At 53.8% G+C, this 16,399-nt stretch overlaps 2 protein-coding genes across 2 annotated transcripts; both read right to left on the reverse strand.

Moving 5' to 3' along the window:
- Positions 1 to 4,412: 4,412 nt before the first annotated feature.
- Positions 4,413 to 4,868, reverse strand: LOC136471345 (uncharacterized). Its single transcript, XM_066469074.1, has one exon. The coding sequence runs from the start codon at positions 4,738 to 4,740 to the stop codon at positions 4,471 to 4,473; it is 270 nt and encodes an 89-aa protein (XP_066325171.1). The 5' UTR covers positions 4,741 to 4,868; the 3' UTR covers positions 4,413 to 4,470.
- A 503-nt stretch (positions 4,869 to 5,371) lies between these two features.
- LOC136468699 (classical arabinogalactan protein 9-like) lies at positions 5,372 to 6,382 on the reverse strand. Its single transcript, XM_066467175.1, has 2 exons — positions 6,194 to 6,382; positions 5,372 to 5,602 (listed from the first exon to the last, which is right to left on the reverse strand). The coding sequence occupies exons 1-2, from the start codon at positions 6,380 to 6,382 to the stop codon at positions 5,372 to 5,374; spliced, it is 420 nt and encodes a 139-aa protein (XP_066323272.1).
- Positions 6,383 to 16,399: the final 10,017 nt, after the last annotated feature.

Consider the following 16,399-nt stretch of genomic DNA (forward strand, 5'->3'; position numbering starts at 1 on the left):
ATAGGCATCAGCATGTACAAGATCTACACAAAACATGAGGTATAAACCAAAAACGAAGCATCATGTACAGATCTGAGCTAGGAACAGGTAAATCAGGTATAGCATCGTACAGATATGAGGATGTCAAACCAAGAACCCTGATTTCTTGGCATTTCAAGCAAAATCCACCAACAAATCAACAAAAAACGATAGTGAAGAAGAGAAGGGGAAGAGCGCAGGTGGCATATATATCGTCCAAGCGCCGGAGGACCGAGAGAAATCTGCCGGCGAGGGTCGCCTTGGTAGGGCTACCGAGGTCGAGGGGGAGCAAGACGGGAGTTCGCACCGGAGCAATGGCAGAAGGAGAGGCGAAGAGTGAGGGTGGTAACCCTAGCCGAGACCCGCGCGCGTGCTTTATGGCCCGGACGACCTCATCTCCCACGCTCGGCGCGAAGGTTCCCGCCAAACACCGAGCGAGCCTGCACCGAGAAGGAAGTGAGGATCGAGAAGACGGCTGTGTCCGGAATAGAGGACCGAATCTGCACGGGAGGAAGCATGGAAAACATGTGAGTAGGGCAAACAAACACAACCGAATGCACCAAAAAATACAGAATGAGCCAAATGACGGCCCGGTTCGAACAACCAATCACAGCCTATGAGTATCAGTATACCCAGCATCCGAGGTATCGCGGGATCAAATTCTTATCGACGATAGGTTCACTTGGCGAGACTTCAAAAGTTAAATATCACGTCATAACGATAATTGTAGATGATGTAAAGTACTATACCGGGCCTTGTATGCAGCTTATTATATTGTATAAAAGACATGTGACTCGGGTCAAAAGAAACCTTAGTGCCGTTTGGATATTTAGAATTAAAATTCATTCTAATAATTACTATTTAGGCACAAATCAAATAAAATAATATGATTCCTGCTATTATTTATATATTACTGTCGGTCACATGAGAAAGATAATTATGTGTTTCACTCTTTGTTAAGCGTGCTATAAGTTGCAAAGCACAGATATAGGATGGGGATGTATAGAATCAGTTTCTATCTCTCACCCATAAATTTAAGATACGTTTATATCTAAACTTGGGAAAGTGAAATACCGTATCCCCAGACAAATAGCCTACTTCATAAGGTAGATTCCAATTGGGGATGAAGATAAGCTACACGAAGAGATTATGATCAATGAATCAGTCATAACTCACTAATCCTACCATAACCACTAGTTCCTTACCATACACTCCGTTATTGTCCATTGTCATAAACAGTACAACATAGAAATTATTCCAAGAGCATCGTTGGTTAGCATGATCACATACAGGGATAGGCTACAGAAAGCGTTGAGTAGTTAGTTGGTGTAAAATAAACCGGAGGTCCACTTATGACCGAGTACGGAGTAGTTGGTCGCGATTCTTGAAGCAATAATAATTATATGAGCCTCAATAATTAGTATTTGGTCTGCCTTGTAATGGTAGTAGGAGTAGCTTGGACGTCCTTGTCATTGCATAAATGATCCATCTAATCGTTTGTTCCGTCCGACTCAAACCGAATCCAAATCACGAGTCACGGGATTATCAGCAGAGCAGTGAGCACATGAAGATAGATAGAAGAAGAAAAGAACAATCCTTCAAGAAAATTAAAAGCGAGCCGTCTCTTCTTTATAAGTATGATGATAAGATAATAATTATAATAATTACAGCACCAAGGAGGTCTCCAACGCCGCTGCCAACACCTCCAAGGAGGTCTCCAACGCCTCCCCCGCCCCCGCCTACCAAGAAGCCTAGCAAGAGGCCAGCCCCTCAAACGAAGAATCAGTCCCCGCCTGCAAAGAAAGCCACCGTGAAACCAAGGGCTATTCCCAAAATAATATCTGAAGAGAAGGAAGAAGGAACTGATGCATATAAAAAAGACATGTCTAGATTCTATGACAAACTTAAAATGAATCAAGAAGCAAGGAGAAACCCAGAGAAACCGTACTTCTTCGTAGCTCCGGATATTTTAAGAAAAAAGGTGACTTCTTACCAGAATCTCGTAAGCCGTCCAAATCAACGTTATCAGACTATGACCGCACTCTCACCAAGTCAATTGAGGCGGCACAGAAAAAGAAGCGGGCAGGGAAAGGAGTTGCCCAACTCGGACAACAAGCGCACCAATCAATCCCCCCGCTAGTTGTTGGTAATGAATATGGTTCGAATTTAGGATTAATGCATCAGGCAAACATACCTCCGGATGTCGATTTGGATCACCTTGGTGAATTTCTTGATGAGACTGGTCTCGACCTTTACCAGATGTTTGGTGATGGAAAAATTGAGAGTGCGGCGGAGGTTGATATTTGGAAGAAAAAATTTGTACTAGGCCAGAGTCTATACAACCCTCAAGCCTTATCTGATCTGGGGACGCAAATGTACCTGCTAAACAAGTGGTACATGCAGGCGTCTACCAGTGGAGACTTCTGCGTTGGTGTCAGAATTAGAGACGAACATTGGTTCCGTGGCGATGATGTTATGTATGTTGACTTTGCAGAATTTCATCAACTATGCCACCTTACCTCTCTGGACAAAGTTATCATTAGCTGCTATTGCCTGTAAGTAATAATTCTTTCGATCTATTATTAAACTCATCATATGTGTGCATATGCATATAAATTATCCTAACAAGTACTATATATATGCAGATTTACAATGACAGAGCTCAGAAAGGAAGGCTGCAATGAAATTGGTTTTGTTGATCCGCATATAGTATTCAAAGACCCAATTACTCCAATGACTAATTGGAAGTCTGAGTCAGAGAGTAACATCATGAACTTCTTAGTGAACCAACGCCACAAGAAGGATATACTCTTTCCCTATAACTTCAAGTGAGTGTTAATCATGTCGATCATAGCCTTAATGGCTCATATGTTGATTCTAGTTAATTAATGAGTGTTATGCGTTATATCCTATAAACACATGCAGCAATCACTGGATATTGATGGACATCGATCTGGTGAAAAGTCACTTGATAATCTATGACTCGATGAGAAAACCACAACAAGACTACCAAGATATGATAGATATTATCCAGAGGTAATTTCGGGATCTCTAGCAACTATATATACACACAAACATGATGATTAACTATATCTGATGACGTGGCAAATTTTTTATTGGGCAGTGTTTGGAAAACCTTTATTGAGAAGCAACACATGGAAAAATGCAAAGCGCCACTGAATGTAATCCCATTGAAAGTAAGTCCCCTGAATCGCATCATCTTTATTAATTAAACATATAGCTTTCACCGGATCACCAGATTGGATGACAAATCTTTTTCTCGTAAAGTGGTGTCTGAGGCAGGAACAGGGGAACAACTACTGTGGTTACTATGTTTGCAAGTTTATCAAGGTGCTCTCCCAAAGAACTCCTACAGAGAGACTCAAAGTACGTTAAAAATACACTATATATTCATTTAATTATTATTATTGATTGTGTTACTATGTCTTTATATATATATATATATGTACATATATTAATTTATTTTCCTTTAATTCAAACCTGTAGACTCGATGGTTGGAGGAAAAGGTCATACGGCAAGACCAAATCAAAGCAATTCAAGAGTCTATAGCCGGATTTTTTAATGAGCAGGTCATCGATTCCAAGGGCGAGTTCTACTTCGACCCAACACTGCCATTGAAGCCAAGCTAGAGGATGAGAAGAAACTTGTTATGTCACAACAACTATAATGCAATCTTTTGTAATATATGCACATGAAATAATATAATGTAAAATACACATATGCATGCATGCATGTAAATATATATATGATGCATGCATATATATATATATATATATATATTTCTATGCTTGAATTGTGTGATTTAATACGTTCATTGTGCTTGAACCGAAACATACTATATGCGCATATAAATGTATAATTAGCAGCGTACAATACGACTTCGAAAACCTATTTTGAAAAGAAAACAAAAAAATGAAAAGAAAAGAAAAAAGAAAAAAACCTTTAGTCCCGGTTCGTATTACCAACCGGGACTAAAGGTGCCGGCCATCGTGGCATGTCAGGAGGCACCTTTAGTCCCGGTTGGTGTTACCCACCGGGACTAAAGGTCCTCCTTTAGTCCCGGTTCCTGACCCGGGACTAAAGGACCCCCCTTTAGTCCCGGATGCTTGCTCCCGGGTGGGGAACCGGGACTAGAGGGGGTTCCCCACCGGGAGTAAAGCTCGGTTCTCTACCAGTGCATGATGTTTAGTAGTAGGAGTAAACACTGAAATGAAAAGAAAATTAAAGGGAAATTAAGCGCAGCAGCCATGCCCCTGGACTACTCAGTGAAGTGAAGCAAAGGCTTGAGCTTCTTATTACGACATGCCCTGCCGTGCGGCGTATGCGAGATTGCGAGTATGTACAGCGCGTGCGTGCACGCCGCCGATGAGGCGAGTCCACCCGGTCGATCGGTCGACGCGGCGGGTGCTCTGGCCCGGGGCCGTGGGCGGTCAGGAGAGGTAGGTGCCGCAGACGCCGGCGCCGGCGCTGCAGCCGCCACAGCCGCAGCCCCAGCCGCCCACGAACACCGGCCCGTTGGCGCGCCGCCGCGGCTTCCCTGCTTCGTCCCCGGCGGCGCCTGAGGAGGAGGAGCCGGCCGCCGCGAAGATGACCATGGACAGGAGCGACAGGCACACGATGGCCGCGCAGAACACGACGTCGCCGCCGGCCACCGCGCCCGCGTGGGGCTCGAACACCATGCCGCCGCCGCCGCCGGCCATACCGCCCGCTCGCTCGCTCGCACGCGCCTCTCCGGGAGAATTGTTGCTGCTGCCTGCTGGGTGGGATGCGGTGGTGCGCACAAGGCAAGGCAAGCGCGAGCGAGCGGATGGAGGCGAGAGCTGCGCGCGGCTTATAAAGGCGAATTGACCGCCTGCCGCGCTGATTAATGCCGTCGGCGGCGACAGGTGACGCACGCGGAAGCTTCCACGCGTGCCGGCCTGCCCCGGTCGGATAAAACCAGGTGCTCCTCCCTCGCGCACTGCGGCACTGGCGATGATTTTCATTCCGGTTTTTAAAAAGATATATACTCTATTGTTATAATGTGGTATGAGTATATGCATTTATCTATATAACAATATAAATAAAAAGATATATTATAATAGGGTGTAATATACTGCGTGCAGTGGGCCCGCCTGAACCAATAATGGGGTGGCAGGTTCCGTTTAGCTGAATGATAAAGATCGATTTAACCCTTATATTGTATAAACGGCCGTTGATTTACTTTTTTTAGTAATCTCTTTGATTTATTGATCTTGCTAATTCCGCGCGCAGGTCTTTACCGCGCAACAGTCCAGTCCAGTCCAGCACACAGAATTGGTTGAGGCTGCTGGACTCTCCGTCACGGTCAAGCTAGTGCCGGACCACGTAAAACTTGGCGGGGCGTCCAGTCCAGCGTCCTCGCTTTGACGTGTTCCGCTTCCGCGCGCCCGGCCGGTCCAGATTCCCGAGCACCGCGCGCGCAGGCGAGGGGACGGAGCAAGTCTCTGGTGGGCTGCTGGCACGGATGGGTTGGCCGGCGGGCGCCAGGACGGACGGACGTTGCCTCCAGATCAGGTCACTCAGCGCGCGGTCTTTGGTTGACTACGCAAACTAGAGCAATGTGGGCAACTGCTGGCTGAGGACGGCGGCAACGGGCAACCATACGCCGCCGCATGATGCCACGATATGGTTGATTGCAGATTGGCAGGGCAGCCGAACGGATGGTCTTTGGTTGACTTGTGCCTGCACTGGGACTGGGAGAGGGACGGGCGGGGCGACAGCGACACGTTTTTCTCCTATCCGACGCTCCTGCAGTCCTGCAGGAACGCTACGGCTTTTGGTTTTGGATGACCTCGGGCGTCAAGGTCAATGATGTGTTCTTTCCACACAGCACAAAGGCAGTGCACTAGCTAGTGCGCAACTTTGATTTCAGAACACGATTTTTAAGATGTTACGTGCACGAAAGAGAGAACAATTTAAAAACACCGTGCTACGTACAATTTCTTCAGGCTATACAACCCAGCATCTCAGATCGGTAGTTCCTTTTTTTTTTAAGTAGAGTACACTGGCGGTGCTCAAACTTGTGTGGCTGTGTCATTTTGGTCCCCACACTCTCAAAACGGTCATTTAAATTCCTAAACTTTGTTCGGGTGTAAAAAAAAATAGTCCAAACAGGTCTAGATAGTGACTAACGGGCTCGCTGACATGTGAGCCCCACATGTCAGCTCCATCTTCCACTTCTCTCCTCTCCATCTCAGGGCAGGGCGCAGCCGGGGGTGGGCTCTCCATCTCAAAGCAGGGCGTGGCCAGGGGTGGGGGCGCCGTGGCAGCGGGGAAGCGCGGCGGCGGCGGCCTGACAGAGGGCGCGCGCGACAGCGGCATGCCGACACGGAGGACGCGTGCGGCATGGAGGCGGCCTTCGCGCGGAGAGAGAGAGGAAGAGAAAGTGGGAACCGGAAAAGTTCTAAACCGCTAACTTTGCGTTGGACATTTCCGACCAAAACAGAAGGTTCAATTTTAAATGTTCAACTTAAGTAAGGGCATGTTTGGATGAGTTTCATATTTTTAAAAACTAGTTTTTGTCTCTAGTCTTCAAAATTTGGATTCTAAGCAAAAATTGATGGGGGTATTTGATTCCCATGCATGCGATGCGAGATGCATTCACGGAGAGACGGACTTGAACGGAAGCTCCGTGCAGCCTCCAGGCCACCCGCATGTCGTCCGCTCCTCTGCCTGGTCCGCTGAGGCGCTGACGCCGCAAAGCCACGCATGTTGTCTGCTCCGCTGCCGTGTCCGCTTGCCTCCTCTCCGTCGTCGGCGATGGCGTTGGCTTTTTGCGAGGAGTTCGCGTTGGCTTCTTGGCCTGCACGAAGCCACGCATGTTGGCTTCGGCAGCCGGCTGGACGGTGCGTAGTTCCGCTGTGAAGTTGTGCGATGTTGGGTCATCGTGAGCTTAGTGCCGGGTGGATTATTTAAAGGCATACTGTGACGGGAAGATGGGCAGGTGGTGCCGTCGAGCGAGATTTTTTTTTTAATTTTAACATTTTTTTAAACTAATTTTAAATCTAACACGGTTTGTTTTTTATTTTCAAATCTAATATTTTTGGTCGCGCCTATTGCTATGTCGTGGCGAAGGCGCGGTGGGAGAAATGACGTGGCAACGACCGGAGCGCTGACCGGTGACGTGACTGGGTCTGCCGCGCCACCGATGTTGGCGCGGTAGTGACACGCCACGCCTCATGGCGTGGCAATGAGGGGTTAATTCGCGGGCGGTGCAGCAGGCCTTCCCTGTGCCGTGCGTGCGCAGAAGCGTCTTTTCAGAAACTGGCGTGCATTATTTGATGTGCTATTGTCACCTCACTGGATTCATGGCCTTACTCCATCCACGTCGTGTGGTGCATCCTATGATTCCCTGCTGCCATGGATTCTCCTGTCCTGTGGGTTTATCATGCGTGTTCTTCGTGTTGCTGCAAACCCTATGTCAAATATTTATCCTCTTCAAAAAATAGAGGGAAAAAGTCGTTTGAAATTAACAAAAAGTTTGTAGTACTACTTTATCCATGGATTAAAAAGAAATATAGTACTCCCTCTGTCAAAGAGAGTGTCGCTACGAGATTCGAGCCAGTGAAACTTTCTTAAATTTTACTAAATTTATAGAAAATATTAGCAACATTTATATCTCTAAATAAGTTTACAGTAAACTTATTCAGTGGTTTATCGAATGATACAATACTATAAATAATAATATTATATATTTGATCAAAGTTAAAAATACGTGACTGCTCTGAGAGTGAGAATCACACTGTTTATGGGATGGAAGGAGCAAGTGATACCGGTATTTTTCTTAAACAATGGAACTAGTAATATAAACCTATAAAAATGTGAAACGAAAACTGTTTATATATATCCTGTCAATGCATGGATGTATGCATAGTTTATTTACAATTTATAATAACTATTATAAAAGCATGGCCTGGGGAAAGGTCTTGTCATGGCGCATGGCTAGCTGCAAAGTGAAACGAAACATTTGTGCGGCATGCCAAATTGCCAATAATTGGAGCCCTAAAAACATTCGGAGCTACAGGAAGAAGGAGATCGCTAGCTCACGAGACGGATGGAGGACGCATGGCCGGAGACGACGCGTCAAATCGTCCCTTCTTCTCCATCAAAAGTTGCGTCCAGTCCAGCAGATCGATGCGCGCGCGCGGCGGGCATCCAGATCACTGGTCCATTTCGCGCCGGCGCTTTTGCCGGCCGGTCGATATGCGTCGGCTTCATGGCGAAACCCAGGTCGTGTTTTAATAGTTTATCTGGCAAACACTTCTCGGTTAAGCTGCACAAATATAATAAAAATGACGGTCAAAATAAGCTGATCTGATTTAACATCTACTTTTTAGTTTAAATGGAAGCTGTAAAAATAAGTGTGGCTAGAATAAATTATTAAAAACGTGACGTTTAGCTGTTGATTTTAGCGTATCTTGACCATAAACATCTTATAAGTTATACCGAACAGCCCGTGGACTAGCCGTGGAAGCTAGCTCTGGGCTCTGGCTGGCCGCCATGGACGAGCTGTGCTAGCGGTGTGCACTGGATGCTAGCTGACTGCATGTGCCGATTATGGAAACACGTGCATTGCATATTTGCATGCTAAGGACATTTTTAGATTGCTTGTATATTGGTCTTTTATTTAAGGTGTACTCCCTCCGTCACATGTTATTAGTTGCATCTTTGCTCTAGACAAGAGAATTAAGAATGAGTAAAAAAACTTGCGGTGCATAGAAAACAAGAAGTACTCCGTATAGTGTGTCGGTGTTTCGGACCGGAGGGTCCTCAACCGACTAGTGAATTTGTTCTGCGTGCTCCCGATTCCGGATGGTGATACAAAGAGACACAAGGTTTATACTGGTTCAGGCAATCGGCGCCCTACGTTCAGTCTGAGGGATAGAACTTGTATTCCTTGCACCGAAGTGCTCGTGGTAGGGGGTTACAAGCTAAGGGAGAGAGGGAACTTGTCCCAGGTCTTGGCAGGGTGTCGTGGGGCCGCCTGAGACGTTGCTCTCAAGCGGCTGGAAGGTGTGCGTGTGTGTGTTCTCCCGCGTCCCCCTTCTAAATGGCCCAAGTCCTCTCCTTTTATAGTTGAAGGGGGGACAAGGGCAGTACATATATTACTATGCGGCGTCGTGCCACCAGGGACGGCATGTCCAAGCCCTGTGGCCTGTTTCTGTGGCGGCGTGGTCGTCGGAGTGGCCCATCCTTGGAGTACTGGGACGGCGTGGTCGTCCCATCAGATCCTGTGCGTCGTGGGAGCCCCAGGAATGCCTCGGAGTGGACGTGGCGGCGACCATAAGCCGCTGGGGACGGACTGTGCACGAGGCCGAAACTTGGTCGGGGCCGAGGCTGGTACTGTGGTGGGGGGTCTCGGTAGGCGCGGACCCCAATATTGCCGAGGCCCTGATGTACAGTGCCGAGGCCTTGGTGTACAGCGCCGAGGCCTTGAGCGGGCGGCTGATCGTGGACACAGTGGTAGGACACAGTGGCCAGTAACCCCCGCCATATCCTGTCCCAGGCGCTGACGGCGGCTGATCGTGGTCACAGTGTTTGGACACAGTGGCCGGTAACCCCCGCCGTGCCCTGTCCTGGCCGGTATGGTGCTGATGCGACTTTGGGTCGCGTCGGTCTTTCTGTGACGTTGAGCCGCTGTCCGGCTGAGATCATGGGGGTGGTTGAAAGCATTAATGGGACGTGACCGGCTGTCGGGAGGGTCGGCCGAGGCGGGGGCGACGGACCGCGGGTGAGCCGGCCTCGAGCGACACGAAGAATGGGGCCTCGCGCGAGACGGGGATCAGGCTCCTTGCCGAGGCTTCGCGCGAGAGGCCTCGCGCGATACGGAGAACGCGCCTCCTGCCGAGGCCTTCTGTGGAGAGCCTCGGGCGAGGCGGAGACGGCGTTCCCTGCCGAAGCCTTCCCTGGGGAGCCTCGCCAGGATGTCGAGACCTCCTTCTCGGGGCTCGAGGCGAGGAGGAGGAGGACCCAGTGGGCCTGGTCGCGACGGGGAGGGGCCCACGACTTTCCTTTTTGCTTTTATCATCGTTATTCTTTAGATGGGACTGGGGCAACCCATTTGATGTTTTGCTTGGGGTACCCCATTCTAAGGTACCCGACAGTAGCCCCCGAGCCTCGGGGGGAGTGCGCGCACTCCCCCTGAGGGTTTACCGAGGCTTGGTTCATACCTGCCCCGTAGGAATCGGGGGCTTGTTTTTTGAGGTTCTGGTGGGTGCGCGCGAGCGCACCCGCCGGGTGTGGCCCCCGAGCCCCTAGGGGAGTGGAGTTACTCCTCCAGGGGCTTTCTTCATTTCCGTGTCTGAACGAGTAGTTCTTATTGCATTTGCCAAGCCCCCAAGCGTAAGTTCGGGTTGCAGGGGTCTCGGCGAGGCTACAGGGAAAAGGCCTCTAGCCTCTGCGCGGAGCAAGAGGTTCGTCAGGGGCCCCCTGACTTTGGGTATGATCCTCATGCTTCCTTTCACTCAGAAGGAGGGGTGGAACATGCCATGCTACCCTCGATGGGCACGAGCGTGGACACTTCCGGTGAGCTGTTAGCGGGTAGTCCGAGTGGAGGCCCGAGCCCCGTTCGCTGGGGGACGGCTAGTGGTCCAGGGACGCACTCCAAGAGTACCAGGGGGTTTCTCTAGTGGGTGTCGAGGCCGTTCGCGGGCCTCGGTGGCTCGGTGCCTCCCTACGGTGGGATCCCATTCGGATACTTCCCCGCCGGTCTCGGACACGACTTAGGACGCCCCGAGCGACCGTTCGCTCGGGTCTGGGCCATTCATAGGCTCGCCCCGATGTCGTCCCTGACTCTGTTGCCCTGGGGCGGCTGTTGAAACCTTTTGGAGGCCTAGCCTTCGAACCCCTGGACCGTAACGGGCTCGGCGCCCTTTTATCGTGTTTGTAGCGAAACCTCTAGCGCGGTTTTGGACTGTTTGTCTTTGCCTTGGGTGTTCTGGCCCTTTTATCTGGTCTTCACGTGTCCTTTTCGTTCGGGCGGAGGGTTAGTTTGCCGAGCCCATTCTGGTCTCAGCAAGGTTGCAGGAAGAGCCCCTAGCCTCTGCGTGGGAGGGCCGTCAGGAGTTCTCCTGACTTTTTATACGCCCCTCGCGCGTGAGGGTTTGTTTGCCGAGGCCCCTTTGGGTGCGAGCCTGGGCCGTGAGGTCTCGGCATATTTGCAGGAGGAGCCCCCTAGCCTCCGCATAGGGCGAGAAGGCCATCAGAGGTTCCCCTGACTTTTTATGCGACCCTCGCGCTTCCTTTTCGCTCGGAAGGAGGGGTGGAACGTGCCTCGCTACCCTCGATAGGCACGAGTGGTGGCACTTCCGGTGAGCTGTTATCGGGTAGTCCGAGTGGAGGTCCGAACCCCGTTCGTTAGGGGACGGCTAGCGGTCCAGAGACACACTCCAAGAGTACCAGAGGATTTCTCTAGTGGGTGCCGAGGCCGTTCGTTGGGCCTCGGTGGCTCGGTGCCTCCCTACGGTGGGATCCCATTCGGATACTTTCCTGCTGGTCTCGGACACAATTTTGGGCGTCCCAGGTGTTTCGCTCGCTTGGGTCTCGGCCCCGTATAGGCTCGCCCGTAGTTGCCCCTGACTCTGTTATCCTGGGGCGGCTGTCGAAACCCTTTGGGGTCCAGCCTTCAAACCCCTGGATTGTAACGGGCTCAGAGCCCGATTCCTTCCTATGAAAGGAACAGGCCGCGGGATATGTCCTCCCTATTGGTTCGGCCGTGGGTGGCGCGCCTTTTGAGGCGGTTTCACGGGGATGCGAAATGACGCCCGCTGCCATAGTGGGCGAGCGTGACGTGATGGACGGGACGTAACTGTTCACGCATTTAATGCGGGAGACATGGGCGCGTGGGCCGCCGAAATCGGCTTGTGGTTAACCGCGCCGGACGGGGAAAACCTCCCTGATTTCATCGCCCGTTCGTTTCACCTCCTCCCTGCATAAATACCTGAAGAGTCTCGCCCCTCCTTATCTTACCTTGCCTGCCACCTCCGTCGAGCCGTCGCCAGAGCAGCGGGTGCCGGGAAGAAGAAGAGAGAAGAGCGAGTCTAGGGAGAAAGCGAGAAAAAAATGAGAGCGTGGAGGGGGAGAGAAAAACTCACCGCCGCGCCCGATTCCTCCATCACATTCATGGCCGGCAACGTCGTCGTTGTCGAGGCGGACCCCTGGGATCCGTCGGATGTCACTGAGGAGATGCTCCAGTCACTTGTTGATGGTGGACTCCTCCGCCCGGTGACAGACCCTAGCAGGCCAGAGTGGATTGCTTCGTACGGCGAGCTGTAGCCGAGGCCCCGCGATGGCTACGTCGTGAGCTTCATCTCCTTCCACGAGCGCGGCCTCGACATTCCGGCGGACCGGTTCATGCGGGCGCTCCCGCATTACTACGGAGTGGAGCTCCACAATTTTAATCCCAACTCCATCGCTCAGGCGGCTATCTTTGTGGCCATCTGCGAGGGGTATTTGGGGATCGCTCCCCATTGGGATTTGTGGCTCCACCTGTTCCGGGCGGGGCATACTACCAAGCCGACGGGCACATCGGGCAAGAGGAAGGCATCGAGGGCCGAAGGCTGCACTCTCCAAGTGCGTCAGGACCGCCTGCACCTCTACATCCCGACCCAACTCGCGTCCTCCAACCGCCGGTGGTACACGAGTTGGTTCTACCTCCACAACGATGACGGGGGACTTCCCCCTTATACTGGGCGGATTATGGGGAGTTGCCCGGAGAAATGGAAATGGGGCATCCCGAAGGTCGACCAGCCCAAGCTGGAGCCGCTCCTGGAGGGGCTGGCGAGGCTGTGGAACCATGGCCTCACCGTCGCTGTGGTCGTGGCCGCCTTCCACCGCCAGAGGGTGCTGCCGCTGATGGCTCGGCGGCGGCGGCTGTTCGAGATGAGGCCGAGTGAGCCCGTCGAAGGCACCCGGATGTCTTCCTCTGCCCTCTCCGACGAGGAAATTCACCGTCGGGTGGGGGAGACGGTAGATGTGAAGTTGAGGGGCGGCAACCTGACCCCCTTCGCGATGCGATCGTCGCGGGGGTTTCTTTCGCTGGTAAGTCGAGTGCCGCTGCAGCCTCTGAGCCTCCTCAATCTCCCTTTATCCCTTGTTTCCTTATGCGTGTTTGTGGTTTGTTCAGGGGATGAGGGACGTGCGCTCCTCCCCGCTGCCCGTTCCCGAGGACGCGGGGCAGCGGGCGATTAACCGCGCTCACGCCGACACGCAGAAGAAGCGGAAGGATGCTAAGGCGGCGAAGCGCACGAAGCACATCCTTACGCGCGAGGCGTTGGATAAGCGCCGCCGTCGGCAACGGAAGGAAGGTCTCCCGTTGGAGGAGTCCCCGTCGACGTCGTTGTCGACGGAGGCCTTGGACGGGAATGACAAGGGTGAGGTGGGGCGAGGCCCCCTAGACCACCTTTCAGACGTCGAGGAGGTGGCACCCGGGGCGTCGGTAAGCAGCCCGGCACCCCCGGGAAGGGGAGAGGAAGCAGACCCGGGGTCGGCGGTGGCCCCCTCCGGGGCCGTGGCCGACACGCCCGAGGCGCGGGCGTTAGGCAAACGCGCCGTCAGCCCGGTAAGCTCGACGGTCGCGGTAGAGCTGGTGGCGGTGGAGGCGACGCCACCAGCCCCGTAGGGGATCGAAGGGGCGCCGGGGTCCGCCAAGGACCGACCGGCACCGGTGGATACGGATGCGACGCCACTGCCGCCACCTCCGCCGTTGCGGAGGAGGTTTGCTGTGGCGAAGCTGGGGCTGCCCCGTTCAAAGTAAGTGTGTTTTTGGCGGGGTTATGGTGTCTTCCATTCGCTTTTTTGGTCTCATGCTGACCCTGTAGGTTGATTTTCTTTAGTCGGAAGCGGCCTGCGGATGACCTCCCCTTGGCACCCCTTAAAGCGCTTAAGGCGAGCCCCGGCTCCTCTGCCCACTGGGTGGCGGAGGCACAAGCCGCCATCCAGCGCGGCGCGACGTCGGCGAGGGTCGACCCACAGGAACCGGCTGCCCAAGGAAGGGTTGCCGAGGCAGCCCCTACACGGTCGGATGGGGCCGTCGTGCCCTTTGTTGCCGAGGCTCCCGGGGCCTCCGGGGCTGAGGCGATGGGGGCCCCGGCGCCCATGACCGCCGAGACCGCAGTGTCCGCGGCCGGCGCTTCTGCGTCTGCCGAGGCCATAATGACGGAGGCCGGAGCCCCCGAGGCCGCCGAGGCCGTGACTACAGAGGCCGGAGCCCCCGAGGTCACCACGGCCGTCGTGATGGTAGCGAGGCCGTCTGTGCAGGAGGCGGAGATGTCGGCGGCGGAGGCCTCGGCCGTGCCCTTGGCTCAGGGCCCGCCGTTGTTGCGGGAGAGTGCCCGGGAGACGGAGGTCTATCCGATCTCCTCCGACGATACCTCCCGGGCACGGGAGGTGGTTGGCGCCGAGGAGACCGACGCCGTGGAGCAGTCGGCGCCGCTCTTAGACGAGGGAAGCTTGGCCCTTGTGCGGGTACGACCCGAGCCCCGTGGGTGGGATCACCCGCGGGTACTGTGGCGGAGCCGGGACGACCCTGAGGGGGAGCCTTTGTTCGCCCTCGAGGACACAGCTGAGGGCGGGCGCTGGAGTACCTTCGAGCAGTACCACGAGCTGGCGGAACGGTCGCTACGGACGGCGCTGTCCGTGGTGGCCGACGAACTGCCCGGAGTCGCTCAGGTTCGTGTTTTCCTTTCTCGTGCGACGTTGTTCTTTCATTGGTTTTGTCACAATCGACGACCTCTGCTCTGCCTCTTCAGGAGCTCGAGACCCGGTCCCTCGGGAAGTTGGTCTTCCTCCGGCGGGAGAGGGGAATCTGGGACCAGCTTCAGAGGCAGAGGGGCCTTCTTGCCGATGCTAACGAGCTTCTGTCGGCCCAAAGCGCGAAGGTGGAGGACCTCCGCCTTCGCTGTGCCGACGCGAAGGTCAAGGCGGCCACGGCCCAGACACAGCTCGCCCCCTTGGCGGCGCGGACCAAGGAGCTAGAGGAGGAGCTTACCCGCGCCATCAGTGACCGGGATGCCTTGCAGGTCCTGGGCTGAAGAAGCGACGACCTCGGGCAAGGCCCTCGCTGAGCAGCTGGGGGTAGAGGAGAGTGCGCACCGGCTGACCAAAGGCACTCTGAACGAGGCCCTTGCTGTGGCTGAGGCCTCGCAAATCGAGGCTGTGGTTTTGAGGGGGATGGTCGAGGGTGAGTTCGAGTCCCCTTGTTTTGTTTTCTTCCCCTTATGTTCGCTTCCTAACTTCCTCGTATGACACAGAGCTGGGGAGTGAAGCCTCCAGGGTGGCCGAGGCCTCTCGAGTCAAGGCCCAGCGGTTGAAGGCGAAAGCCGAGGCCTGCCAGGCCGAGGCCCAACGCTAGGAGCTAAAGGCCAAGGGTGAGCTCCGTGGGCTCCCATCCCTAACTTAGGTTGTTTTTTCTCTGGCTCGACCTTATTTCATTTTTCGTGGTGCAGAGTCAGAGGCGGAGGTCGTTCGGGCCGCCGAGGCTTCCAGCGCGGTGCAGACGGTGCTCGAGACCGAGATCGGGGAGCATGAGGCGCTAAGGCGTGCTGCCCTTTCCGCCTGCGAGGCCCTAGAAGTCGAGGGGGTTTAGTCGGGCAGCTCCCTGGGGAGCCGCTTGATTGCGCCGAGCAACCAGATGCGCGAGCGGCTCCGAGGGGCGCTGCACACGGGTGTCAAGCGGGCGATGGCCGTCATCTCCTCTCACTACCTTGGCGTCAACCTCCCAGCCATCAGTGATGGCTATGTTCTGCCTGATGATGACGAGGAGGCCCACGCGGCGGTTGTGAAGCTACTGGAGGCGGCGGAAGGCCCTGGCACGGCGCTGGCGACGCTCTTTGAAGATGAAGTGGTTCCTCCCCTACCCTCTGCCGGTGCTGGGGGCCCTGAGCCTTAATCTGGGCCCCGGGGGCTATGTAAAGATAGAATAGGGGTTATTTTTGTATCACAACGTTTGTGGCCGTCGAGGCTTTTATTTCTGACGTATCTGTGTTTCTTAGTTGTTTTTCTCATGTTTCCGAGCCTTTGCCCTCTGTTGCTCCTGATCCGATTTTGTTTGCGGAACACCCCTTTGGGGCCTAAGCCGTCCTTTGAGCGAGAGGTAGTGAGGGAGTGCCGTGGCCCGGGGGTGTAGGCCGTCTCGCAACTCAGCCGGCCTCTTGCTTAGGAAACAGACCTTGGTCCGAGGAGTCTCCACAAATGATTCGTCAGAGCCTGCTAGAGACTTGGCGTAGGAATTTTTTCGAAAAGCAACTAAAAAAATGGTGCGTGGGACCTAGGGGAAGTCCCCCATCTAGCCCCCGAGGGAGGCTTGGTTCTGCCAAGGCAGAGCCGAGTCTCCCTTATTGT

Source organism: Miscanthus floridulus, chromosome 8 (genome assembly GCF_019320115.1).
Source record: "Miscanthus floridulus cultivar M001 chromosome 8, ASM1932011v1, whole genome shotgun sequence".
NCBI lineage: Eukaryota > Viridiplantae > Streptophyta > Magnoliopsida > Poales > Poaceae > Miscanthus > Miscanthus floridulus.